This window comes from Sparus aurata, chromosome 10 (genome assembly GCF_900880675.1).
Source record: "Sparus aurata chromosome 10, fSpaAur1.1, whole genome shotgun sequence".
NCBI lineage: Eukaryota > Metazoa > Chordata > Actinopteri > Spariformes > Sparidae > Sparus > Sparus aurata.
In genome coordinates this window covers 5,881,868-5,908,378 of record NC_044196.1, presented here as the reverse complement: position 1 = coordinate 5,908,378, position 26,511 = coordinate 5,881,868, and the positions used below count along the sequence as shown (strand labels likewise).

Genomic DNA, 26,511 nt, shown 5'->3' with positions numbered 1-26,511 from the left:
GTGCAGAGTTTGATGGTTACAAGAATCAAAAATAAATGGCCTCTTTATAGCATTTCACAACAGGCTGATGATGCTGTCGTCATCACATGTGTTCATCTGAGCCCTTCTGCTAACCCACAGCCTGAGTCTATTACTGAGGTATCAGCTAGACCACGATGTTTCGCTGCAGCTGCTTTTAAATAGACTCCTTGTGGTGGTGACTGTGCAGCAGTGTGACCTGAAGCAGACACACACAGTTTACAGCCACAGTCTTGTGTAAACATTAGCATCATCTATCTATCATATTATTCTTTTTTTATTCAGCATATTGCAAAGAGTATGTAGTCACGCATCCCTGTAGAAGCTCAGGGTGAGTTTGTGATATTTACGTTTTGTTTCAGCTTCTGATCAATTCAAAGCATGATAGTCTAATCCTGTCAAAATGCCGGCAATTTGCTTCTAACTTATAATAACTACAATCTAAACCTCATTATTCATGCAGAGAAGTTTGCAGCACCAACAGCATGATCAACAGTTTGTCCCTGACGTCAGGCAGCAGCAGGCTGTTGTCAGGCCTGCAGCGCCACCAGCTGGACAGGAGTCAGAGACTTCAGTCTGACTGATTAATTCTTTGTTCTGCAAGGAAGGAAAACATGTTCATCAGAAGTGCATGACACTTTTTTTTCCTTAATAACAGGTTATATCTGGGTGATAACAATGAAAATAATTTTAATGTAGGTTACACCAATAATAACATTAGCAATAGAGAGCTAGTGTTGACAGATATAATGGGTTGATATTCAATATTCTGTCAATATTGCTGTTATAGATCTTTCTACAGCAATTTAAATAGAGATTAAATGATCTGATCTCTGTGGTCTGGTTGGTGCTGTTCTGTTGGACCCTGCAGATGAAACTGTTGCTGTGTCAACAACTAGCGACTCAGCTTATGATTAAAATTAAATATTTCTTCTTAACAACAAACCGCAGACAACAGGGTTGAACAAAAAGCAGGTTTTAATTATGATATTTAGGCAGCATATATATTCACATCCACACTTTCACAACAGATACAAACTGGCTAACACTACAGGGATGAAAAATAAACCAGTTTGTATACGGGCAAGTAAGTTATCAAGTCATCTACCTCTTTCGACAATAACATATCCAAAGGAAAACATTAGTGAGGAGAGAAAGGGACAAAAAAACAGCCAAAGCAATGACAGCACCAGAACTGTGCTGGGCCTCGAGGATGTCATCTGAAATGTAAAAAACACAAACATCATAATCTTCTGAATCATACACAGTATAGAAAAATACACATATGTGTTTTAAAACTAAAACTGAAGAAAGAACTGAACATGTCCTACCTGGAACATGTATGTGTGTCTCTCTGGTCTGGTTGGTGCTGTTCTGTTGGACTCTACAGGTGAAGCTGTTGCTGCGTCTCTTCTCCACAGTCACTCTGCTGCTGACAGTATAGAGGTCATCAGGACCTCTGACTGTCTCTGTAGGTCCAGCAGAGAGGAGGTTTCCCTCACCGTCCAGCCAGAACACCTCAGGTTCTGGATACCAGCCGGTAGAGTCACACTGTAGAACCACATGTCCACTGCTGCTTCTTTCTATCCTCACTATGAAAGGTGAAGAGACGGCTCCTGAGGATGGAGGACAGGAGGAACAGGTGACAGGTTACTGATGCACGTTTACAGATCTGCTCATTGAACTCATGAACCAGAGGAATGGAGGCACATGTGCATGTTGCTGATGAAGAACAGTGTAAAGTTCAACAGCACATTTTGTGTAACAAACAGACAAAATAAATAATGACATGATATTAATGATGGAAACATTTAACATGAACTTACCTGGAATAAGCTGAACAGAAGAGTCACCCACATCTGGAATGAAGCATCTGTATCGTCCCTCGTCAGATATTCTCACTCTGGAGAGTTTCAGTGAAATGTTTCCGTGCTTCAGTTCATCACTGAACACTGAAGTTCTTCCCTTGTAGACCGGATGTTTTTTACTCTCCAGTTCCACTCCGTCACGCCACACATAGACAAATCTGGGCTCCAGGTCGGGTCTGGTCCACTCCACTGTCATTTCTGAAGCATTCGCTGCAGGTTCCAGGTGGCACGGTAAAACAACGTCCTGACCCACTGCTGCCACTACTGGCTGAGCTGGACCGACGACCTGAACGTGACCTAAAGAAACGACAGTGAATCAGCTGACGACGTTTCTGAAGATCTCATTGGTCGAGTTAAACCTTAGCAGCCCTTAAACTACAGTGACATTTGTTAGAGTTTGCACTGTGGTTTTGTTGGTTCTTCTTTTATCTTGAAGCAGCCCTCCCTGTGTTTTCCCTGCAGATATATTGTCTGCCTGCCCTGATGTGTTTCACCCGTCACACCTACAGTCTGTGTTCTCCCTGCTGTCTCTTTCAGTTTGTCTCTGTTGTTCCCCTGAGCCTGGTCCTCTGTCTTCATGTCCCTTCTCCCATGGTTTGTTTCTACCTCTTCTTCCTCATGGTTTTCCTGGTTTGAACTTTTTTTAGCTTTTGTGTGTGTTGCATATAAAACGTTCTCTCTTGTTTTCCCTTTACCCTGCTTTCTCCCTGACTGTGTTCTGTTTGAGTCCTGACCATTTTGTTTGATGTAAAGACTGCGGGATGAGGAGAGATAGCATGACGTTCAGTCAAAACACCTGCACAGTGTGCGACAGTTTGAATTTGAATGTGATTAATATGTATCAGATGTCCGGTAGCTCGGCTGTCCGGACATGTCAGATCTAAAAACATTGACCACTTACTTCACATTACTGTGATGTCTGTTCACTTTAGATATAAAAATGAAATCATTTCATGTACTGTAACTTTCATCAAGCTGTCACTTGCTGTGTGTGTTTGTGTGCAGTAAGTTACCTGTAACACAGGGTGATGGAGGACGGACCAGCAGTAAAACAAGTACGTGAAGATTTAAAACATGGTCCATCTTTTACGGAACACATCCTGGGTCACTGAAATGAGAAATTAAACAAACAAATTATTTAAAAAAACATGGTTTTATTGTCTGGATAAAGCATTCTACTGGTGCAGAACGTACCTGTAGCAGGTGTGACAGAGTCCATCCAGCTCAGGAGTACCTTCTAGGGATGCAAAACACTGTTATCACCGACACGTACAAGATGGGAGGGTCTTTTTTTGTTGGATGATGTGTCAACCCAACCCAGCCCAGCCCAGAGACAGATGTGATGGCGGCTGACCTGCAGCAGAGGGCAGAATAGAGCTTCTGTCTCAGGAGAGTGTTCATGACCCCATGAGGAAATGAGTTCACATTGAAGTTATTTTGAGAGATAAAACAAATTACTTATGATTTCATGATTTAGGAACCTCTTAACATCTGGACAGAGATAATATATGGATGAGGTGAACAGACTTAGGAGGAGGTTCTGACCCAGAAACAGCTGTGAGATCAGATGTGAGCACAGACCGGTTTGCCCTCGTCTGAACACCAGAGATGAGCTGCAGAGGAAGGGTTTAGGTCTGGAGGAGGGTCTCACACACATTTCACTTCAGCTGCAGCTCAGTCAGACTTCAGTAGGAGGACAACATGGAGGCCACAGCACTCTGCACCAGACTGAGTGAGTACTGAGTCTCCCTGTGAGAATTATTATCATGATAGGAACAGTACAACTACATAAGCAGGCAGATGGCCTGAAGTCTTGCAGAAGATATTGATATGTTGATAAGCTAACTAAGTATTGTTATATCATGATGTCCTACAGGCTGAACTTAAGTAATGGTCTGTGTTTTGATAGCGTGTTGTACACTGTATTGAACTGAGGCTAAGATAAAGTCCTCATTGACCAAAGCCAACACTGAAAAACCTTTGTTTTCTTTGTTTAGTAACATCATATACAGTCATTCACTGGCTGACTGTGACTAGGTGAAGTTTTTCGGTATTTGTTCTCCATAGTTTTTGCAACTTAACACCTCTACATTTCAAAAGGAAATACTGACCTTAAAATTAAAATGTCCGTAACTAATGGGTTTATCACTGTAGTAGACGAAATGTTTCTGACAAGAGTCTCTTTAGGCTTCAGCTTTAGATCCTCTTCTTATTTACTGAAATCAAAGGTGTTTTCAACATCTGACACTTAGCTTTCTACCTCTTTCTCTCCAGTGATGAATTTGTTTTGGCTCCTTCTTGTAGAAGTCCAAAAAGCCGGTGAGTAGATGATAAACTCCGTCATCGACTTGAAAAAGTCCCCCCCCCCCCATTTTTTTTTTTTAAATCATCTGTTTGGTTTAACTACAAATTAAATGTTGATCATTTCAAAATAGTTTGAATTCTTGACACAACAGATTGTCCTCTTGGTCCTCATGTCACCATGCCATCTGGTCATACGATATAAACAATTTCAACTACTATGTACTCACCTTATTCTTACCTTATTTATGTCTGTTTTTCCTTGTATTGTCTCATCCTGTCATGTCTGTATTAATCATTAGTTTTGTTTTGTTTTTTTAATACAAAAGCTTTGTCTCATGTGACTTTTGTTAATGTGTTGATCAGCTGGTTCTGTGATCCTGGAGAGTCCAGTGGTTCCTGTGATTGAAGGAGACACTGTGATTCTGCGCTGCAGAAACAAGATGGCTTCATTCAACCTCACAGCTCATTTCTATAAAGACGGCGTCCTCATCAGGAGCAGTGACACTGGAACTCTGCTCATCCACAATGTTTCCAAGTCTGACGAGGGGCTCTACAAGTGTAACACCGCTGGAGCTGAAGACTCACCAGAGAGCCAGCTGAAAGTCAGAGGTGAGGGGATTTTAAAAAGGCAACGACGGACAAAAATAGATTTAGTAAGATTTATGTAACAAAAAAAATGTGTTAGGTTAAGTTTAGTAACAGCTGTTTAGGATGAAATGTTAAACATGCATCTTCTCCCACATCCATATTTTTCCTATCCTTTTACCCAAAGATGCAAAGCTATGTTGTTATGTAGAAAAATGTGACTGGTCGGTTTCAGTGATGGTCCTGGGGACATTAGTTAAGTTCCAGGATCAGAGCTAACATGGTGATATCAGATCATGTGTGCAGGAAGAGCAGTAATGATGTGGATGTATTTTTGATACCTGACCACAACAATGAAATATGTTCTTCACATATTGATCAGCTGGTGCTGTGATCCTGGATATTCCCATCCACCCTGTGACTGAGGGAAACGCTGTGACTCTCCACTGTAGAAAGAAGAACAATCCCACAAGTAACATAGCTGATTTCTACAAACATGGCGCCCACATCGGGACCGGCTATAAAGGAGACGTGATCATCCCCAGTGTCTCCAAGTTTGATGAAGGACCCTACAAATGCACTATCTCTGGAGCTGGTGAATCGGCTGAGAGCTGGCTGAGTGTCAGAGGTGAGACACATTAGTTTTATGCAGATGATAAAGTTTCCTGCATCATCTGAAGACCACATTAAGCTAACCAAATTAAAAAGAATAAACTTATCAAACAGGGATGAAGGTGAAATCATTCAATCAGTTTGACAGAGAATTAGATTAATGGATATAGTTTTAAAAGTAGAAATAAAAAAAAATAAAAAATAGGGTTAGGGTTTGATAAATTGCCTTTCTGATAAACTTTTTTTATGAAACCCAATCAGTGAATGCTGTGGTCCTGGAGAGTCCAGTCCTTCCTGTGATGGAAGGAGACACTGTGACTGTACGCTGCATGAACAAGATGACGACCAGCATCACAGCTAATTTCTATAAAGATGGACTCTTTATTGGAAACAGCTTAAATGGGAACCTGACCATCCATGGTGTCTCCAAGTCTGATGAGGGGCATTACAAGTGCAACATATTTGGAGCTGGAGAATCACCAGAGAGCTGGCTGGCTGTCAGAGGTGAGATAAAGTGCAAAAGTTTAATATCTTATCTCAGTTCATAACTGTAAGATACATGTTCCATTTTGTCAGAGCAAGCAAATTTCCCAAATTTGGTATTGCAATGTATGTGCTATATGCTAAATTATAATTTTTTTTTTTTTTCTTGTTTGATTGAATTACAACAAACACTCTCTATTATTTTTCCAGATTGTCCAAAAGAGAATATTCCCTTTTGTTCTGACCAACTTCCTGTTCTCCTCTACCTCCTCATAAGGACTGTTGCCACCATTGTTCTGGTGGCTCTGCTGCTATTGGTGTTGAGAAAATGTCACTCCCAGTGAGGTATAAATAAGTAAATAAAGAAATAAAAACATGAAATGATGGAAACATCTTCATAGAATTGCCGCGTTACATATGCACCACATTCAGTTATTGTTTTTGTATGTTTGGTTGAAGACATAATGTAGTCCAATCATCAATTTGTTTAACACACTGGTAGAGACACACATCTGTAGGCCTGTGGTAGCTTGGAGATAGAGCAGAGTACATTTTCATCAGCATAATGACAAGTTCATTATTTTACTTATAAATAAATGGAAAAAAAACACTGTTCTACGGTTAATAAATAGTTGCGTGCCTTATTACTATTCACTTCTATTTATCCCTGTGGGAGAAGATAAAGGCCAGTGAAATTTTCTTTTAATGGCTTCTTCAAATCCTCAATGTTGTAACTGAATTAAAGTCAGAGAAAAAAGTTGGAATTGTGAAACTAAGAATGTTGAGTTTAAATTTTATTAAAGTGTCCCTAATCCGCTTCTGTATGTTCCTCAACATAACTGGTGTTATCAGTTAAAATAAAAATACATTTGTCTTTATTGTTTTAGAATCAGTTATCAATGTAAAAACCTGCCCATTTTCTTCATCAGTGGGAATGAGTCTTATTTAGAAATTTTACATTTTAACTAACAAAAAGTCTTTAAGCTATTAGGATAAAATACACCTGCAGAGAAACTAAACTTTAATGACACAGTATGATAAAAGAAATGTCAATATCAATAATATCTTGTTCAGTTTGTAAATGTGACATGTAAATACAAGCCAATATGTTTCTTCTGCTCTACGATTGAGACAACCGCCAACTAAAACTGATCATAGACAAACATGGAACATGTTGTTTCCTTGTACAGTCAGTTACAACTTTTTGTATTACATTATAAAGTGTGTTTGTTTGACATGTTATTTTCAGTTGTTTGCATGTTTTCTGTCTTGGTAAGTGATCAGGACATAAAGGGAATCTGATAAAAGTGAATACTGCAATTGTGTGTATAATTTCAAAGTCAGATTTGTACTTTTCTGTTAAACAAACATCATTAAATCTTTTGAGTGGGGTCTGCTGTTCTCTGTCAATACATCACTCCCTTCACTGATGTTTGACATTGTGTGAAATTTTAATAAGGCCTATAAGTAGATTTGCGTTCATGAGAAAGAGTTTCTCAGGGCTGAAGAAAGTTAAGATAGCCGCCTTCAAACCACATGGCCTCTCTACAATGTGCACTTCTGTCTCTATCTTTGTATGTAAACACGAGTGTCTACATACTGCTATCCACTCTGACCACAGCACACTTCTCTTTAACGCTGTGCAGGTTAACCACATGTCTCTGCATCTGTGTGAGAAGAGCCTGTGGCTTCAGGTCAGGTTACTCAAAGGTCTGCAGGACAAGTGTGAGTCTGCTTGGTTATAGTGACGTTGAGCAGTAGATTGTTCTCTGTGCACAACTCTGCACAATTTCCTCTTAATATGAACTCTCATCAATATTTAAAATGTGGCCAAGGATGGTGGTGTCATCCACATACTGAACAACAGAGGAGACTTGATGTCTGATGCAGTCGCAGGTGTACAGTGTGAACAGGAGGGGGCTGAGCATGCAGCCCTGGGGGGCTCCATTGTTGAGCACTAATGTAGAGGGGGTGTGTTAGACATTCTGAATTGTCTGGGGTCTGTTTATGTACTCAAGTGCAGATTGTTAAATCTTAATTTTCATGGGTGAGATTGTATTAAAAACCGAGCAGAAGTCAACAAACAGCATCCCGGTGTAGCTGTTTATATTTTCAAAGTGTGTGCAGACTGCATTGAGGGCAATGGATATGGCATCCTCTGTGGAGCTGTTGGTTCTGAATGCACACCAGTGATGACATCACAACTACTTGAGTGTTTTTTTTCTCTAGACACTGAGTCAGGAAGGGGAGGGATTAAGAAAATGTGTCAGTCTGATGTTCAGTCAGCAGCAAGACAACATGGAGGCTACAGCTCTCTGCACCCAACTGTGTGAGTACTGACAAATAAAAATACAGATTCAATATAGATTAAAATATATTTAAGCAGAATAAATTACTTGTAGACTGTAATGTGATTTCCTTTGTAATTTTTGCTCTTTCTGACATAATCAAGGCAGAGGATGAAGCATTTTTAAATTTCCTTTAAACTAAAAGACATGAATAAATTACAATTAAAAATATTGTGATATTAATTAAATTACCAAACTGAATTCTGTGTATGTCATACAGAATGACAAGTCTTAATATGTCATCATACTCATACGAGTTGAGCTACATCTCAGCTTAACTAAAATTACTTCAGCTCACTAAGTCTAGGCACAAAGTCCAAGTAGCGTTGCATATTAGCAACATTTTTTAAATGTGACGCCAGTTACTCACTTGTCTCATGACTGAAATATTCTTGACGCATTTTTATTTTTTTGAGAATCCCTCAATTGACTTTTATTTTGTAATTTAACAATAAAACCATTTTACTTTCACAAAAGCTCATCGTGTAGCTGAATTTACATGTTACTCAATTTTCATAAAGATCAAATCACTAAAGTAAAAATGTCAGACATCACAGCACCACGATGACATGAGACATGATTGTTCCTCCAAATGTTATGTAAATGTTTTATTTAACAGACAAATTAGCTCTGAAATCATTTGTATCTGGTATTAATCTCTAATATTTTTTCTCTCTAGTGATGACTGTGTTTCTGCTGCTTGCTGCACAAGTTCAGAACTGTTGCTGTTCTCAAAAACTGGGTACGTAGTTGGTTAATTGTTTACAATATTATTAAATTAATTACTGCATTTCCTTACTGTTATTATTCATATACCAGTCTGATATTTATGTAACTACAATCAGTGACTTTGTTTAGTGTGTGCTTCATATTCTTCAGATAGCAACTTTATTATTCAGCTTTATCTTCCTTTTTCTAAATGTCTCTGTTGCAGATGCAGCTTTTCCTCGTATTGAACCAAACAGACTGCAGTTCTTTGAATATAGCACAATCTCTGTGATGTGTGAACATTTGGACTGCTCACCTGAATGTAGAGTGATGAGGAGGCTGAAGAAGGATTCAACAAATACAACACAACTGTGGGAAACATCAACCGGATCCATTACTGTTAAACTTTCCCTTCAATCAGACAGTGGAGAGTACTGGTGTGAAAATAAAGAGGGGGAAAGAAGCAACAGTATCAACATCACAGTCACTGGTATTTATTAACTAGGTTACCATAGAGAAAGATTTTAGACTGTTGTGCCACAGCAGGCATCTTCATTTCATAAAGGGTTCTGTTCTCTACAATATAACATTTAGGGTGTTTTGGGGGAAAATCCAAAGTTTAACTGCTTTTTAATAGATGATGACCAATGCACAAGATGTACAATGTATTTCAATTATCCACATTTGATCTGTGATAATTGGCAGGAACTTCCTCTATACATTTTCTTATTTTCCTGAACTGTTCCCAATTAGTGAAAAATTCATATTCTCAAACAGTAATCACAGTCGTTCTTCTCTGCAACACACATGTCACACACAAAGTCTTAATCCACTGTTAGAAATTCTTAGATAACAGCACAATTGTATATCAAGATCATGTTTAACATTTCTTCATGTGGGTTAGATGGTGATGTGATCCTGGAGAGTCCTGCTGTCCCTGTGATGCAGGGAGACACACTGAGTCTGTACTGCAGAATCAAAGGGACCTCTGACCCTTCAGCTGACTTCTACAAAAATGGTCTCTACATTGCAACTGAATATAAAGGGATCTTCACCATCAATAGGGTCTCTGAATCTGATGAAGGACTCCACAAGTGCAGAATCTCTGGAGTTGGAGAATCAGCGGAGAGCTGGTTGGCTGTCAGAGGTGAGATGACCTGCTTTCAAACGGAAAATATATATCTGTTCCTCAAAAGACCAAGCTTTTTTTTCAGAAGTTGAAAATGGCAAGAGTCAGGACGTTGTGTAATTAATATTAATATGTGTCTCAACTGCATAAAAAATAGTGTTAATGAGACGTGATGACAATAACACATAAAACTGAAGAAAAATAAATGAACATGCTTGGTTCAGCTATTCTAACATTAAGGCAATGTGGGATGACAATTTTAGTCGGTCCATACCTTTGGACTAAACTGATATAAGTGACCAACTACTGGATTGATTCATGTTGCCCTGAGGACATAATAATCCTCATAATTTTGGTGATCCCTGACTCTTCAGCCAGCGATGTGATGAGGTGGATATTTCTGGTGTTGGTTTTATGTATTTACACTTACGTCTGCAAGACCCTGAGCCACAAGGATGGTTGTACAGTCTAGTAGGTTATATATTGTTAAATGTTTAGAAGTCCACACCAGTTTGTCTCTTCTTGCAGCAGATATTACTTTACCACCTGAAGAGATTCAAGAGAGTTCAGAGACTCCTTCGACCGACGGTTCCCCTCAGGTCCCGATCCTCCTACCAGTGGTTATCACCACTGTGTCTGTGGCTGTGCTGTTGATGTTGGTGGGACTACTTCACTGCCTGAAACACAAAGGTAAAGATCAGTTTTATAGGTATTAAACATAGAACATATTCAAAATATTCTTTGTGATGCAGGTCTGTGCCAATTCAGCCACAGTGGTTGGGCCTCCTTATTAATTTGCTTAATTTGAAATCCTTTAATGTCCCGCAGACGGCAAAATGCAAATGAACAGCAAATTTGTATATACAGATTTTAAATATGTATTACAAATATGGGTGTTGAAATGAGTTTGTGACTTATTGCACAGTGCAGAGTGTGGGGCGAGGTCTACATGGAGCAGTGCTGGTTGTACAGTCTGATAGCAGCAGGAAGGACCTGCGATACCTCTCCTTTACACACTTAGGGTGTATGAGTTTATCACTGAGGGAGCTGCCCAGTGCTGTGAGAGTGACCTGCAGGGGATGGGACTCCTGCATCAGCAGTGATGACAGCTTGTCCATCATCCTGCTCTCTCCCACCACCTGCACTGAGTCAAGAGAGCATCCCAGGATGGAGCTGGCCTTCTTGATAAGTTTATCAAGTCTCCTCCTGTCTGCTGCTGAGAAGCTGCTGCTCCAGCAGACTACTCCAAACAAATTCTCCATAACAAATTTAAATGAAATGTGTCGCTATTCACCCTAAAGCTAAAACCCTGGTAAATCCTTGAGCTACTGACATGAACAATGAACCAGATTTACCACAGTTTTTTCCTTCTTTTTTGTTGTTCTTGTACTGTAGTGGACTGCTTTTTTCAGACTTAGACATAGACTTTATTATACCAAGGGGAAATAATTTTGTACAGCACCATACCTATCGTGCAGACAATACATAATATAAAAATATACAAAAACATTGTTAACGTGCTATAAAAAAATCACACAGTACCAAACAGCAATGACAAAGTATAAGACTACTTTCTAGTTTTGTAAATATTGCCTGTGCTGAGAAGTCTCTCTGTCAGGTTTTAAATTTATTTGAGAAATAGGCTCATCAAATGAAAATATATGTTATGGGGAAAAAAATCTGAATGAAGGAATTTTTATTTTGTTTTATTTTTCAGTTTTCATCCTGAAGGGATTGCCACCTTGTCATGGTCAGTTGGTTTGCGTGTCTCAGTGAGCTTAAGAGCTTTACCGACAGGAGCTAAATCTTCTGGAGGGACACCCAAGTCAGACAGGTTGAAGTGTGGAAGCCTGATAAAGTGCAAAGGTTGGACACAGTGCTAACAGCCCAGTTCCTTAGAGAAACACTGTTACAAACAAAAAAAAACAGTCACATTTCTGACTGCCCCCTTATATATATATCTGCGTATAACCAGTCCTGTTCACAACACTGGGTGAAGTGTGCAGTGGTCCAGAACAGACTGGCTGTCTGAGAGCAGGACAAGGACAGCTGTGTCATCTGAGTAGTTGAGGTATGTGGTGATGGGCTGGTGAAGCCATAGGCGTAGAGTGTGTACAGCAATGGGCTAAGCACACAATCCTGCGGCCCTCTGATGTTAGTGGTGAGCTAATTGTTCATTGTGCCCACCCACACCACTTCTAGCCTATCAGCAAGGACAGTGTGAAAGGGCTGGATCAGACAGGAGGGGGTGCTGACCATGAAGAGGATCCTGGTTGAGTCACCTGAGTGTAAGCGCTGTAGGAGGAGGTGATGCAGGCAGGCCACAGCATCCTCTGTGCCCCTTGGATACAGGGATATACTGTACATGGGCAGTTTTCTAGTCAGTAGATATTGTGGTGGTAGAATGTGTAAAAGGATAACTTTGGTCGATTTCAACATGCAGCTTTATTGCTCAAGCTATCCTTGACTTGCCAGTACCGAAGACGCGAACACTGGTTCTGTGCGTTATGAACAGAAAAACGAAAATGCTGGAATTATTTCTGCTGATGTTGCATAACTTCTTGGGTGAGATTTGGAGCATGTTAAGACGCTTAAAACACAGTGTAAAGTTCTGACCCCATGCTGTTAGCTGTCAATGCTAACTCTCCGTTCAAGGAGCCGTGTAAGGGTTGGACCAAAAATGTTCACGTCTTCGGTACTAGCAAGTCAAGAGTAGCTTGAGCAATAAAGCTGCATGTTTAAATCGACCGAAGTTCTCCTTTAAGTTCTTTGGCAAAGAATTCCGGGTCAGTTACTGTACATCTGCTAAATTTGGATTCAGTAGATATACCTACTGCTTATGCTTGACAGACACACGCAGAATTATTGTATTTTTTATATCTTTATGTTTCAGGCTCTGGGGAGGCGAGTGTTGCTGTTTTAAGCATGGTGACATATGCTGTTGTTTCAAAACATTGCAAGAAAAGAGGTAAGGTATTATGCACACATTATCTTCTTCAATGTGTTAACTTTCTTATGGGCATAATGGTGTGTTTTGCAAGTCGGGGATGCAACAACTTATGAATTTTAAAAGTAAGAAAAACATAATATAGACATAAAACACACTAAAATACTCAACTGATGAATATTAAATGGTTTTGTTTGGTCCATTTTTCTAATCTTGTATAATTTGAACAGCTCTTTGAGTTTACAACAACATGACAAAAACTCACATAAAAAGTACCACCTTGCTACTCTTTGGAACCTCCACAGTTTCGACAATATATATTAGGTGTGATAAAAGCTATATGGAGGCTATTTGTTTTTTGCTATCTCGTAGATTAACTGAGGAGTGCCTGTCTAAGACAGGCCCTATTAATCCATAAATAGCTTTTAGTTTGAGGAACGTTGTAGCCAATTAGATTAACAGAAATATCAAGCTCAGGATCATCAGCAAATAGATTCAATATTTCATTTTTAGCATCAAAAGTATGTTTAAATGCTAGCATAATGTGTCAAGTCAAGAGGTCCGATTATATTAATGAATAAAGAAATGTGTCTGTTGTACTTTCTACAGATGACTGAGAGAGGACAGAAGAGAAGCTGAGACGACCTCCAACTAAAACTGATCATACACAAACATGAAACATCTGTACAATCAGTTACAACTTTTTAATAATAATCCGGGATCTGTTTTCTAAAAACCTTTTTATCTGTGTTACATTATAAGTTGTTTTATTTTCAGTTGTTTGCATGTTTTATGGCTTGGTAAGTGATCAGGACATTAAGGGAATCTGATAATGGTGAATATTGCAAATGTGTGTATAATTTCACTGTCAGATTTGTACTTTTCGGTTAAACCAACATCATTAAAAAACTTTTGAGTGGGGTCTGCTGTTTTTTGTGAATATATCACTCCCTTGACTGATGTTTGACATTGTGTGACATTATAATAAGACTTATGAATTGATGTGTGTATCATGAGAAAGAGTTTCTCAGGGCTGAAGACAGTTAAGATAGCTGTTTTCAAACCACATGGCCTCTCTACAATGTGCACTTCTCTGTCTCTATCTTTGTATTTAAACACGAGTGTCTACATACTGCTATCCACTCTGACCACAGCACACTACTATTTAACACTGCAGATTAACCACGCTGTCTCTGCATCTGTGTGAGAAGAGCCTGTGGCTTCAGGTCAGGTTACTCACCAAGAAGTAAAGTCTGCAGGGCAACTGTGAGTCTGCTTGGTTTTAGTGACATTGAGCAGTAGATTGTTCTCTGTGCACAACTCTGTTCAGTTTTTTTCTGATATAAACACTAATCATTGTTTATAATGTGGCAAAGATTCAAGATTCAAAGTGTTTATTGTCATATATATATATAATATATATATATAATATGTAAATATATATATATGTATATATATATATATATATATATATATATATATACATATATATATATATGCATAGTAAAGAAACATGTTCTCAATTATGCATTGCAATTATTCCTTTGCTGCCCACAGACTGCCAACAGTGTATTAAAGCAATATATACATCCAAAACATACAATATAGTAAAGCACTTTTACACAGGGCACATGTGATAAATAAGAAGAAGCAGCAATAATAATAATAATAATAATAATAATAATAATAATAATAATAATAATAATAAAGCAGTTAAAATCTGAAAATCTGTGCAATTATGCATTTGCAAAATGTAAACAGTCGGGACAGTTCTGAGGTTGGCGAATTGTAGGAGGTCCAGGGGGTCCGGTATGCTGCTCTGAATGTGGGTCAGCACCACTCTCTCAAAACACTTCATAATGATTGGAGTAAGTGCCACTGGTCTGTAATCATTCAGGCAGGTGGGTGGGCTCTTCTTGGGGAGGGGGGTGATGGTTATAGTTTTGAAGCGGGAGGGAACGATGCTGTGGCTGAGGGAAACTTTGAAGGTTGAGATGAGAACATCAGCCAGTTCGTCGGCGCATGCTCTGAGAGCTCATCCAGGGATGTTGTCTGGACCAGCTGCCTTGCTGGCTTTGATGGATGGTGGTGTCGTCCACATACTGAACAACAGAGTTCTCTTGATGTCTGATGCAGTCGCAGGTGTACAGTGTGAACAGGAGGGGGCTGAGCATGCAGCCCTGGGGGGCTCCGTTGTTGAGCACTAACATAGAGGAGGTGTGTCTGCCAGTCTGAATTATCTGGGGTCTATTTATGTACTCAGGTGCAGATCGTTAAATTCTAATTTTCATGGTTGAGATTGTATAAAATATGAGCTGAAGTCATCAAACTGCATTCCGATGTAGTTGTTTATATTTTCTAAGTGTGTGCAGACTGCATGGAGGGCAATGGATATGGCATCCTCTGTGGAGCTGTTGGTTCTGAATGCACACCAATAATGGCATTACAACTAGTTCAGTGTTTTGTTTTTTTTCTCTAGACACTGAGTCAGGAAGGGGAGGGATTAAGAAAATGTGTCAGTCTGATGTTCAGTCAGCAGCAGGACAACATGGAGGCTACAGCTCTCTGCACCAGACTGTGTGAGTACTTACAAATTATATGATGTAGTTCTCAACCACATTATAAATATCAGTATATGAACAATATTAATAAGTATTTTGATATTTGATATATCTAAGCAGAATTAATTACTTGTAGAAAGTAATGTGATTTCCTTTGTAAGTTTAGCTGTTTCTAACATAATCAAGGCAGAGCATGAAGCATTTTTAAATTTCCTTTAAACTAAAAGACATGAATAAATTACAATTAAAAATATTTTGATATTAATTAAATTACCAAACTGAATTCTGTGTCTGTCATACAGAATGACGAGTCTTAATATTACATCATACTCATACGAGTTGAGTTACATCTCAGTTTAACTAAAATTACCTCAGCTCACTAAGTCTAGGCACAAAGTCCAAGTTATTTTTATATTAACAAAAAACAAAAAACTGAAATGTGACAGAGAATCCTTTTATGGACTATATTATTTTATAATTGAACAATATCACCATTGATTTCAACTTTCACAAATTCTCAAAATCTGGCTGAATGTGACATTATTTTATTGTCATCAAGATCAAACCGCAAAAATAAAAACATCAGGCATCACAGGCATCATGATACATGATTGTTCCTTCCGTTAAGTTATGTAAATCAAATCTGGTATTTAGCACTGATATTTTTTTCTCTCTAGTGATGACTGTGTTTCTGCTGCTTGCTGCACAAGTTCAGAACTGTTGCTATTCTCTAAAACTGGGTACGTAGTTGTTTAATATATTACAATGTTATTCAAATAATTTGTGCATTTCCTTACTGTTATATTTTATACACCAGCCTAATATTTGCATACAGCTGCGTAATTCTACTTTGAGCAAATGTATGATCATTGTTGACCTTTATGTGTTCAGAAGACAGGAGTGTAACAGTTAGATCTGCTTTTGAACTGCAATCAGTGATTTTTAGTGTGTTTTAGTTTGGGAACTTTATTTAGCTTTTATCTTCCTTTTTCTGAATGTCTCTGTTGCAGATGCAGCTTTCCCTCGTACTGAACCAAACAGACTGCAGTTCTTTGCATATAGTACAATCTCTGTGAAGTGTGAACATTTGGACTGCTCACCTGAATGTAGAGTGATGAAGAGGCTGAAGAAGGATTCAACAAATACAACTCAACTGTGGGAAACATCAACAGTATCCATTACTGTTAAACCTCACTCTAAATCAGAGAGTGGAGAGTACTGGTGTGAAAATAAAGAGGGGGAAAGAAGCAACAGTATCAACATCACAGTCACTGGTATTATTAACTAGGTTACTAACTAAGGAGAAAGATCTAAACTGTTCCTGAGTGTCAATACATGCATCCTTATTTTACAAAGGGTCCTTTTCTCAACAATGTGACATTTCTTAATCTTCAGGGTCATTTTTTTTTTACTAGCTTTACTTACATTTATTTTGTTTTTTTTATTCTAATAACAGATGATCAATGTGTAAGCCTAATAATCTATTTCAGTCAACAGCAATCCCAGTTGTTCTTCTCTGCAACACACTGAGGCAAAGTTTTAAAATACAAATTCATAGATAACAGCAAAATGTTATGTCAAAATCATGTTTTCATGTGGGTTAGATGGTGATGTGATCCTGGAGAGTCCTGTTCTGCCTGTGACTGAGGGAGACAACGTGAGCCTGTACTGCAGAAGGAAGACCTCCAACCCTCCTGCTGATTTTTACAAAGATGGCCTCTCTATTGCAACTGGATATACAGGAACATTCAATCTCACCAATGTTTCTAAATCTGATGAAGGACTCTACAAGTGCAGAGTCTCCGGAGTTGGAGAATCAGCAGAGAGCTGGCTGGCTGTCAGAGGTGAGATGATCTGTTTTAAAACCAAAACAAATAGATATCAATAAGTAGACCAAGTTTTTTGCATTTCAGAAGTTAAAATGGCAAAAGTCAAGGTGTTGTGTAATTGATAATTGTCTCAACTGCAAATAAAATGTAGTGTGAAAGTAACGACAACTATAAGACGCCAACAGACAAGACACCAAAAAATAAACATGTTTCGTTCAGCTATTCTAACATCAAGGGATGACATCTCTTTGGACTGGACTGAAATATGTCAACAGTTAATGGATTCATTCGTGTTGCCCAGAGAACAAATTCTAATGAGTTTCATACTTTAGGTGATCTCTGACTTTTCATCCAGCAACGTGATGAGGTGGATATTTCTGGTGTTGGTTTTATGTCTTTACACTTACATCTGAGGATGGTTGTACACTCTAGTAGGTAATATATCATTAACTGTTTTTAACTCCACACCATTTTGTCTCATGTTGCAGCACATATTACTTTATCACCTGGAGAGATTCAGGAGAGTTCAGAGACTCCTTCAACTGACGGTTCCCCTCAGGTCCCGATCCTCCTACCAGTGGTTATCACCACTGTGTCTGTGGCTGTGCTGTTGATGTTGGTGGGACTACTTCACTGCCTGAAACACAAAGGTAAAGATCAGTATTACTATGTGTTTAACCAGAGCATGTTCAGAATGATCCATGTTATACAGATCTGTTCCTGCTCAGCCACAGTGGTTGTCCCTTCTCATTTATTTACTGAGCTGCTGACATACACTGTTTAGTCTTGACACTATTATTTTTCATTTTTTTTTGTTCTGTAGCAGGCTGCTTGTCTTCAGACACAACACCAGGAACAGATTCAGGTGGGTTAGCTGTTCTGTCCATGACAAAATCTTTGCTCAGGACAAATAAAGTTATCTTGAATCCAGAGTCTGCACAACACTTAGTATTGTAGTTCAATATTTATACATCTACAGCACCTAAGTATATGTGCAACAACATACCATCTACAAAACATTTTATTACTAAATTCTAGTTGTATTTTATTTATGTTTCAGGCTCTGGGGAGGCGGGGGCTGCTGATGAAAACATGGTGACATACGCTGTTGTTACAAAACACCGTAAAAGAAGAGGTAAAACTATTTTTATACTACTACTCTACTGCTGTGTTTCCTTTCTTTTGGGCTCTGGGGTGGCACACTGGTGATGCAACCACCTACACATTTTAACAGAACATTTAAGTCTTCATTGTGAGAAATACATAATATTACAATAGTGTCTTTATTGCAGTAAAAAAAAAAAAAAATGCAGTTTTATGTTGAGCGCCTGTTGCCTGTAAATAACTGTAGTTGCCTTTGAGAGGAGAAATTGGTGTGCAGAAAAAAAAGTAGAAACAATTGTGCACCTGATGATTATGAAGTCATTCCAAGTCTTGTCTCGTTATCTGGTGCAGCTGATCATTTGAATTTTATGACACAAACCACATGAGAAAAACACACACATACTCACTCTGAAGTTTTTGGAATTATATTAATAACCTCTACAATAAAGCCAATAAGTGTGATATATTATATCATATTTGTGAGACACGTTACATATTATTAGACTCTCCCTCTGGTGGACTGACTGAGGTATAAATATTTCTGACATTAGAGACATTAGTGACATTCCATTACTCCAGAAATGTGTATGATAACATAAATAGCCAATTAGCTGAACAGAAAGATATAAAGATGGGTGTCATCAGCAAACAGATACAATATGTATATTTAGCATCACAAGTAATTAAATGGCAGTATGATCAGAACCACGTGTCAATATTTCAGTACATTCATAAATGACCAGAGCTGTAATTGAACTCTTAATGTAAAGGGCCCTGTGCCACCCTTCATGTCAGACATAAATAGGGCAAAGTTGAATGAATGTCATTAAAATGTATCTATCTCACAAAGCACATTTTTAAATGTGTGTCCTCACCTTTGTTTGTAAAGCAGAACCCGGAGTATCCAGCAACTCAGCCAGGCAAACATCTTCAGCAGGCACCAACGATGTCGTCTATTCTACAGTCCAGATGAGGTGAGTGTGATACAGGGATTGAGGGTAATAGTTGACTAATGTGACTAATTCCTGTTCTTAAAGCATCATTCTCATGGACAAGAAACAAGCAGATAGTTAGTGATGATGTGATTGGTATTATTTTCCAGACAGGAAAAGCAATTTCAACAGAATAAAATTACAGAACAATAATACTGGACAGCTTTAAAGTAGACAAGATGCTAAATATGACGAATGATATTAACAACATTAACAAGTCCAGCGGGTAGGACTTGTGCTGGCTGCCATTAAATCCAACTCACTAGACCTTTGGTCACTGAATTAATTAATTAATTAGTTGAGTTGAAAATGCTAACAACACCAAAGACAATGTTAGCAACTCGCTGGTTAAGAAAGTGGAACATCCAGATACTCCAGGAGGAATCTCATAAAAATACAAATGTAATTTCTTGATTATATTTGAAAACTAATGGGAATCTTGTTTGTCTTACAGGTCACCTAGAGCAGAAATTTGGGCTTAGAGTGGAGCTTAAAGCTGTGCTGTTGTACATGGATATGAGGAGGGAGTGATACTGTATATTTTACAGTAAACTAGTGGATCTTTAATGACCTGGCACTCTGTGGTAAATGGATGCATGTTCAAGAACCAGAGAAATTAGTCGAATGGGGCCGCCAGTTCAGTCAATTTCAGGTGGTTGGATTTAACCATCAAAAATAGTAAACATAAGTCATCTTTTTCTGCCTGTGTCCAGCCTTTAGAGGGGTGATTTTGAAAACTTGTTTTGTTTTGTCCTTTTTATACTTTAAAAACTGTTAGAAAAAGTTGTTGTTGTTGTGGATGAGTAGATTAAAAGATTAAATAGAGAAAACACACTTAACCTCAGAACAGTTTGTGTCCCTTGAAGACGTGACTTTGATCATGAATATCAGCTCTTCATCTGTGGGCTTCAGCCAACACGCTGCATCGCTGTCTGTCTTTAGGACTGAGTGGTTTCTCACACTGTGACAGTTAAACCACATTGTTCCATCTGTTCAAACGTCTGGAAACGCTTTTTATAAGAACAGAGCTGCTGCATCTTTTAAATACACTCGCTGTGGTTGAATACCAACATGATGCTGTCAGAGCAGTTTGACCTGAAGCAGACACACTGAGTGACAGAAATATGAATGAACACAGGTCGCGTTCATGCTATCTTAAAGTTGTGGCATTTACCAAGTTCATTTTTTTTAAAGCATTCAATTTGTTTGTGACCTGATGTGACCTTGGTTCTTTGGCTGCTCCTCCAAACCTGATTGATGCTTATCAGACTTCAGACTTCAAACTCATTTTATTGTCATTTCATTGCCATGGAACATGGACAAAAAAAACGAAACACAGTGCTCAGGTCACGGTGCTAAGATACAATACATAAATAAATATGTTACTAAAAAATAAAAAGAAAAGGACACAATTATGTATGAATATAAACAAATCAGTAGAAAAACTAACATCCGGACTAAGACTAAAGACTTAAATTTCAAGTCATAGCCCATAACAGCATTAAGTGCCATATAGGGAATTGACATTAAAACCCAGCAGCAATCAAGGGTGCAGCATTGTTGAGCTGTTTAGCAGCCTGACAGCATCCGGGAAGAAGCTGTTTTTTTTTTCATTATGGTGGATCTCGACTGGATGCTGCATGTCTATTAAGAAATGATTACATAATTATAATATATGAGAGCATATATCTAATTATGAAAATATACAACTAAATACAATAAGCCATCTTATTAGGGTGAACCAACAAAATCATGCAAGATCATCTCTTTTTTTTTTTGCTTGCAAATATTAAAACAAAGTTTCATGCAGAATCAGTAACTTTATTTTTACTGGTCGTGACTTTTAAGAGATGGCGCATGTCTAATTAGCACTTGACGACTGAGAATGCATCTGGCTGGACAGTCAGAACATTTTGAGCCAGTTTTTCTCAGTTTGAGTCAGTTTCTGATGTTTGTCTTCGTAGGGCAGCTAACTGTCTGTTGTTCAGCTGCTGCTGTCATCTTGATGAGGGAGATGCTGTGACTGCATATATGTTATAAGTTCTGTACAGAACATCACTTATTCTGGTATTGTGTGTCTTATGTATATGAAAAGTGCCTCTGTCTAGTTTGTTTGATTTAACTTCTTAAACTTGCAATAATTTAATAAAACCCTTCAGTAGATCTTCAATGTGCTGTGACTGCTGTATGATCATGATATGAAGATGAATACAGGTCATGATATGAATTGTGCTTTTATAATCTCTCTATAATCATATTCTTTTTTCATAGTTTTTTGTGTAACCCTGACAGACGCTGGGCACAATAACCTGAGTGTCTCCACTGAGAACTATGATGCTAACAGCTGCTGAGTCTTTTATCACTTACTGTAAATGTACTGTAGCTAAGCTATAAAGAATGTGAATAAATGGTCTCATGTACTAATGAGTTCAATAATCTGCTGTGAAGTGATCCTTTACTGCAGAATAAAATGATAATAATGATAATAATAAAATATTAATAATAATAATGATAATAATGATAATAATACAAATTGTTGCATTGATTGTCTGTGTCTGGACAGAGAATATGATTTTATTCTATGTTTCACAGATTAAAAAGGAGCTGAGCCATTCTGCAGAACATATCCTCAGCCTGAAATGAAAAAACAATATTCAAATGCATTTTAAGCAGTGAACAGTAATCTAGATAAACCAGTTAAACCAAAACAATAATCAATAAAAAATGAAATATACACACATAAGATACACAAACAAACACATACCATGAAGTTACTACGTACATTAATTTGTAAGAAGTTGTTGAATTTCTAAGTCTAGGACATTGATTAACAAATTCACACGGCAGCAAAAACTGCCTTGAATGTACTTTTGGCAAAAATAATGACAAGAAAATTACATTTAATATTATAAATCATAATATTATGGTTCAATCAAAGCAAAAATACAGTCATACTTGTTAACCTTGAAACAAATATTAAATTGAAACCACAAAGCAATTTCTTTTTTTCAAATGCTTTTAAATGTAAAAAATATATTTAATATGTAATGTTATGATCTTTCTTTTTTAGAATTGCATTATGATGACACCTGACATGTTTCTTTATCAGCAGCATAAAACATAGAGACTTCAGTGACAGTGTAATAATGAGTTTCCTCTGAATCTGCTCCAGCTGATCACTGACTTTTTCCTTGTGCTTCCTCCTTCTTCCTGTCTGGGATCTTCTTTAACAATTCAGTTGTTTTGTTCAGTATTGTTGTTGTTTGTAGGTTAAGTTTTTCATCTTCTTGTTTTCTCTTGTGCAGCTGAGTTTTGGCAGTTAATGTGATTTCTTTCATTTTGTGGAATCGTTCACCTTCTGCCATCTTCTCCACTGACTGCATCTCTTTCTCAATAACTTTAATGTTTGTCTCCATGACCGTCTGTTGTTGTCTCAGTTTCTCTCTCTGCTTTTGCAGTTCCTCACTTTGTTCAGTCAGTTTACTGTAAACCTCCTGCTTAAAGTCTTTCTGTTCCTCCTTATTCTTCTTCAATGTCTCATCTTTCTCCTTTAACTCTTCTTTAAGTTTTACCATTTCCTTCCTCAGATCCTCAGTTCTCTCTGAGATGAGCTGCTCTCTTTCAGTTTGATCCTCTTGTTGTTTCTTTCTTTCTGTGTGGTGATAAAAACAGGAAACAGTGTCAGATTCAGTTCAGACTTGTTCTGCTGATGCATTTTGTAGAGAGAAGGTGTCACAGTGAACACCACAGAGACACAATAAAGCATTTTTATTATTCTACAGCATGTCCAATGTTTTATTAGAAAATTAAAGACTTTCTGTGACAGGATCTGATTTCTGACATACTCAGATCCTGTCTGCAGTTTCAAGGTGGACTGGAACCAACACCAGCTCCTGACACAAGACTCACGAGTCAAGTCACTGATGTGTACTAAACTTTGTCATATTTTAGCTTCTTTATTGATTTTTCCTTAATTAACATCGTGATCTAAAACCTGAATTCATATTGTACAATCACCAGTGACATCTTGTGGCCAGTTGTTCACATCACATCAGTTAAACTCACCTTTGGTTTGGATTTGTCTCCATTTCCACACAACACAGGCTGCTGCAACAATAAAGAGGAGCACAAAAACCACTAGAACAGCAACATGAGCAGAACAAGATGTGAACTCCAAACAGTCAGCTGAAATGACAAAACACACGACAGAACAGTGGTTATATTAAACCATAATTCAGCTGTTTGAAGAGAAAATACAGATATTCGAGAAAAAAAAAAAACTGACGAAACCAACCTGAAACCGTGATTTCAGTCTCTGTGATCTGGTTGGTGCTGTTCTGTTGGACTCTACAGGTGAAGCTGTTGCTGTGTCTCTTCTCCACAGTCACTCTGCTGCTGACAGTATAGAGGTCATCAGGACCTCTGACTGTCTCTGTAGGTCCAGCAGAGAGGAGGTTTCCCTCACCGTCCAGCCAGAACACCTCAGGTTCTGGATACCAGCCTGTAGACTCACACTGTAGAACCACATGTCCACTGCTGCTTCTTTCTATCCTCACTATAAAAGGCGAAGAGACGGCTCCTGAGGATGGAGGACAGGAGCAACAGGTGACAGGTCACTGATGCACGTTTACAGATCTGCTCATTGAACTCATGAACCAGAGGAATGGAGGCACATGTGCATGTTGCTGATGAAGAACAGTGTAATGTTCAACAGCACATTTTTCACAAGTGTAAGAAACAGACAAAATAAAGACGAAGTGATGATTTCATTGATGGAAACATTTAACATGAACTTACCTGGAATAAGCTGAACAGAAGAGTCACCCACATCTGGAATGAAGCATCTGTATCGTCCCTCGTCAGATATTCTCACTCTGGAGAGTTTTAGTGAAATGTTTCCGCGCCTCAGTTCCTCAGTGAACACTGATGTTCTTCCCTCGTAGACTGGATGTTTTTTACTCTCCAGTTCCACTCCGTCACGCCACACATAGACAAATCTGGGCTCCAGGTCGGGTCTGGTCCACTCCACTGTCATTTCTGAAGCATTCGCTGCAGGTTCCAGGTGGCACGGTAAAACGATGTCCTGACCCACTGCTGCCACTACTGGCTGAGCTGGACCGACGACCTGAACATGACCTGAAGAAACAACAGTGAATCAGCTGACGACGTTTCTGAAGATCTCATTGGTCGAGTTAAACCTTAGCAGCCCTTAAACTACAGTGACATTTGTTAGAGTTTGCACTGTGGTTTTGTTGGTTCTTCTTTTATCTTGAAGCAGCCCTCCCTGTGTTTTCCCTGCAGGTATATTGCCCTGATGTGTTTCACCCGTCACACATACAGTCTGTGTTCTCCCTGCTGTCTCTGTCAGTTTGTCTCTGTTGTTCCCCTGAGCCTGGTCCTCTGTCTTCATGTCCCTTCTCCCATGGTTGGTTTCTACCTTTTCTTCCTCATGTTTTTCCTGGTTTGAACTTTCTTTCGCTTCTCTCTTTTTTTCCCTTTACCCTGCTTTTCTCCCTGACTGTGTTCTGTTTGAGTCCTGATTATTTTGTTTTATGTAAAGACCACGGGATGAGGAGAGATAGCATGACGTTCAGTCAAAACACCTGCACAGTGTGCGACAGTTTGAATTTGAATGTGATTAATATGTATCAGATGTCCGGTAGCTCGGCTGTCCGGACATGTCAGATCTAAAAACATTGACCACTTACTTCACATTACTGTGATGTTTGTTCACTTTAGATATAAAAATGAAATCATTTCATGTACTGTAACTTTTATCAAGCTGTCACTTGCTGTGTGTGTTTGTGTGCAGTAAGTTACCTGTAACACAGGGTGTCTGAGGACGGACCAGCAGTAAAACAAGTACGTGAAGATTTAAAACATGGCCCATCTTTTAGGTAACACATCCTGGGTCACTGAAATGAGAAATTAAACAAACAAATTATTTAAAAAAACATGGTTTTATTGTCTGGATAAAGCATTCTACTGGTGCAGAACGTACCTGTAGCAGGTGTAGCAGTCCATCCAGCTCAGGAGTACCTTCTAGGGATGCAAAACACTGTTATCAACGACACGTACAACATGGGAGGGTCTTTTCTTGTTGGATGATGTGTCACCCCAACCCAGCCCAGCCCAGAGACAGATGTGATGGCGGCTGACCTGCAGCAGAGGGCAGAATAGAGCTTCTGTCTCAGGAGAGTGTTCATGACCCCATGAGGAAATGAGTTAGCATTGAAGTTATTTTGAGAGATAAAACAAATTACTTATGATTTCACGTATTAGGAACCTCTTAACATCTGGACAGAGATAATACATGAATGAGGTGAACAGACTTAGGAGGAGGTTCTGACCCAGAAACAGCTGTGAGATCAGATGTGAGCACAGACCGGTTTACCCTCGTCTGAACACCAGAGATGAGCTGCAGAGGAAGGGTTTAGGTCTGGAGGAGGGTCTCACACACATTTCACTTCAGCTGCAGCTCAGTCAGACTTCAGTAGGAGGACAACATGGAGGCCACAGCACTCTGCACCAGACTGAGTGAGTACTGAGTCTCCCTGGAGAATTATTATCATGATAGGATCAGTACAACTACATAAGCAGGCAGATGGCCCGAAGTCTTGCAGAAGATATTGATATGTTGATAAGCTAACAAAGTATTGTTATATCATGATGTCCTACAGGCTGAACTTAAGTAATGGTCTGTGTTATGATAGTGTGTTGTACACCATATTGAACTGAGGCTAAGATAAAGTCCTCATTGACCAAAGCCAACACTGAAAAACCTTTGTTTTCTTTGTTTAGTTACATCATATACAGTCATTCACTGGCTGACTGTGACTAGTTGAAGTCTTTAGGTATTTGTTCTCCATATTTTTTGCAACTTAACACCTCTACATTTCAAAAGGAAATATTGACCTTAAAATTAAAATGTCTGTAACTAATGGGTTTATCACTGTAGTAGACGAAATGTTTCTGACAAGAGTCTCTTTAGGCTTCAGCTTTAGATCCTCTTCTTATTTACTG

General features: G+C 38.6%; 3 protein-coding genes across 3 annotated transcripts in view; 1 reads left to right on the top strand and 2 right to left on the bottom strand.

Moving 5' to 3' along the window:
• Positions 1–92: 92 nt before the first annotated feature.
• Positions 93–2,991, bottom strand: LOC115590459 (butyrophilin subfamily 1 member A1-like). Its single transcript, XM_030431822.1, has 5 exons — positions 2,900–2,991; positions 1,845–2,183; positions 1,350–1,634; positions 1,209–1,238; positions 93–217 (listed from the first exon to the last, which is right to left on the bottom strand). Exons 1-5 carry the CDS (start codon positions 2,967–2,969, stop codon positions 93–95), a joined length of 849 nt encoding a protein of 282 aa, XP_030287682.1. The 5' UTR covers positions 2,970–2,991.
• A 5,871-nt stretch (positions 2,992–8,862) lies between these two features.
• On the top strand, positions 8,863–13,818 carry LOC115590458 (low affinity immunoglobulin gamma Fc region receptor II-a-like). Its single transcript, XM_030431820.1, has 6 exons — positions 8,863–8,960; positions 9,153–9,416; positions 9,831–10,073; positions 10,584–10,745; positions 12,949–13,023; positions 13,612–13,818. The coding sequence occupies exons 1-6, from the start codon at positions 8,900–8,902 to the stop codon at positions 13,617–13,619; spliced, it is 813 nt and encodes a 270-aa protein (XP_030287680.1). The 5' UTR covers positions 8,863–8,899; the 3' UTR covers positions 13,620–13,818.
• Positions 13,819–22,573: 8,755 nt separating this feature from the next.
• The window catches only part of LOC115590457 (butyrophilin subfamily 1 member A1-like), a 28,145-nt gene continuing 24,207 nt past the window's right edge, over positions 22,574–26,511 (bottom strand). Inside the window, exons 5-6 of the mRNA XM_030431819.1 lie at positions 23,554–23,673; positions 22,574–23,140 (exon numbers count right to left, since the gene is read on the bottom strand). Of these exons, the coding sequence (XP_030287679.1) occupies positions 22,665–23,140; positions 23,554–23,673 (596 nt within the window). The 3' untranslated portion in view covers positions 22,574–22,664. The remainder of the gene's footprint in view (positions 23,141–23,553; positions 23,674–26,511) is intronic.

What these genes read in the sequence shown, in the direction of transcription:
- LOC115590459 (XM_030431822.1), bottom strand. Translation starts at nt 2,969, where the DNA reads ATGGACCATGTTTTAAATCTTCACGTACTTGTTTTACTGCTGGTCCGT. An exon ending in TCCATCACCCTGTGTTACAG is followed by an intron (nt 2,184 to 2,899) that starts GTAACTTACTGC and finishes TCGTTTCTTTAG; the next exon opens with GTCACGTTCAGGTCGTCGGT. An exon ending in TTCTGTTCAGCTTATTCCAG is followed by an intron (nt 1,635 to 1,844) that starts GTAAGTTCATGT and finishes CTCCATCCTCAG; the next exon opens with GAGCCGTCTCTTCACCTTTC.
- LOC115590458 (XM_030431820.1), top strand. Translation starts at nt 8,900, where the DNA reads ATGACTGTGTTTCTGCTGCTTGCTGCACAAGTTCAGAACTGTTGCTGT. An exon ending in TTGCTGTTCTCAAAAACTGG is followed by an intron (nt 8,961 to 9,152) that starts GTACGTAGTTGG and finishes TCTCTGTTGCAG; the next exon opens with ATGCAGCTTTTCCTCGTATT. An exon ending in TCACTGCCTGAAACACAAAG is followed by an intron (nt 10,746 to 12,948) that starts GTAAAGATCAGT and finishes TTTATGTTTCAG; the next exon opens with GCTCTGGGGAGGCGAGTGTT.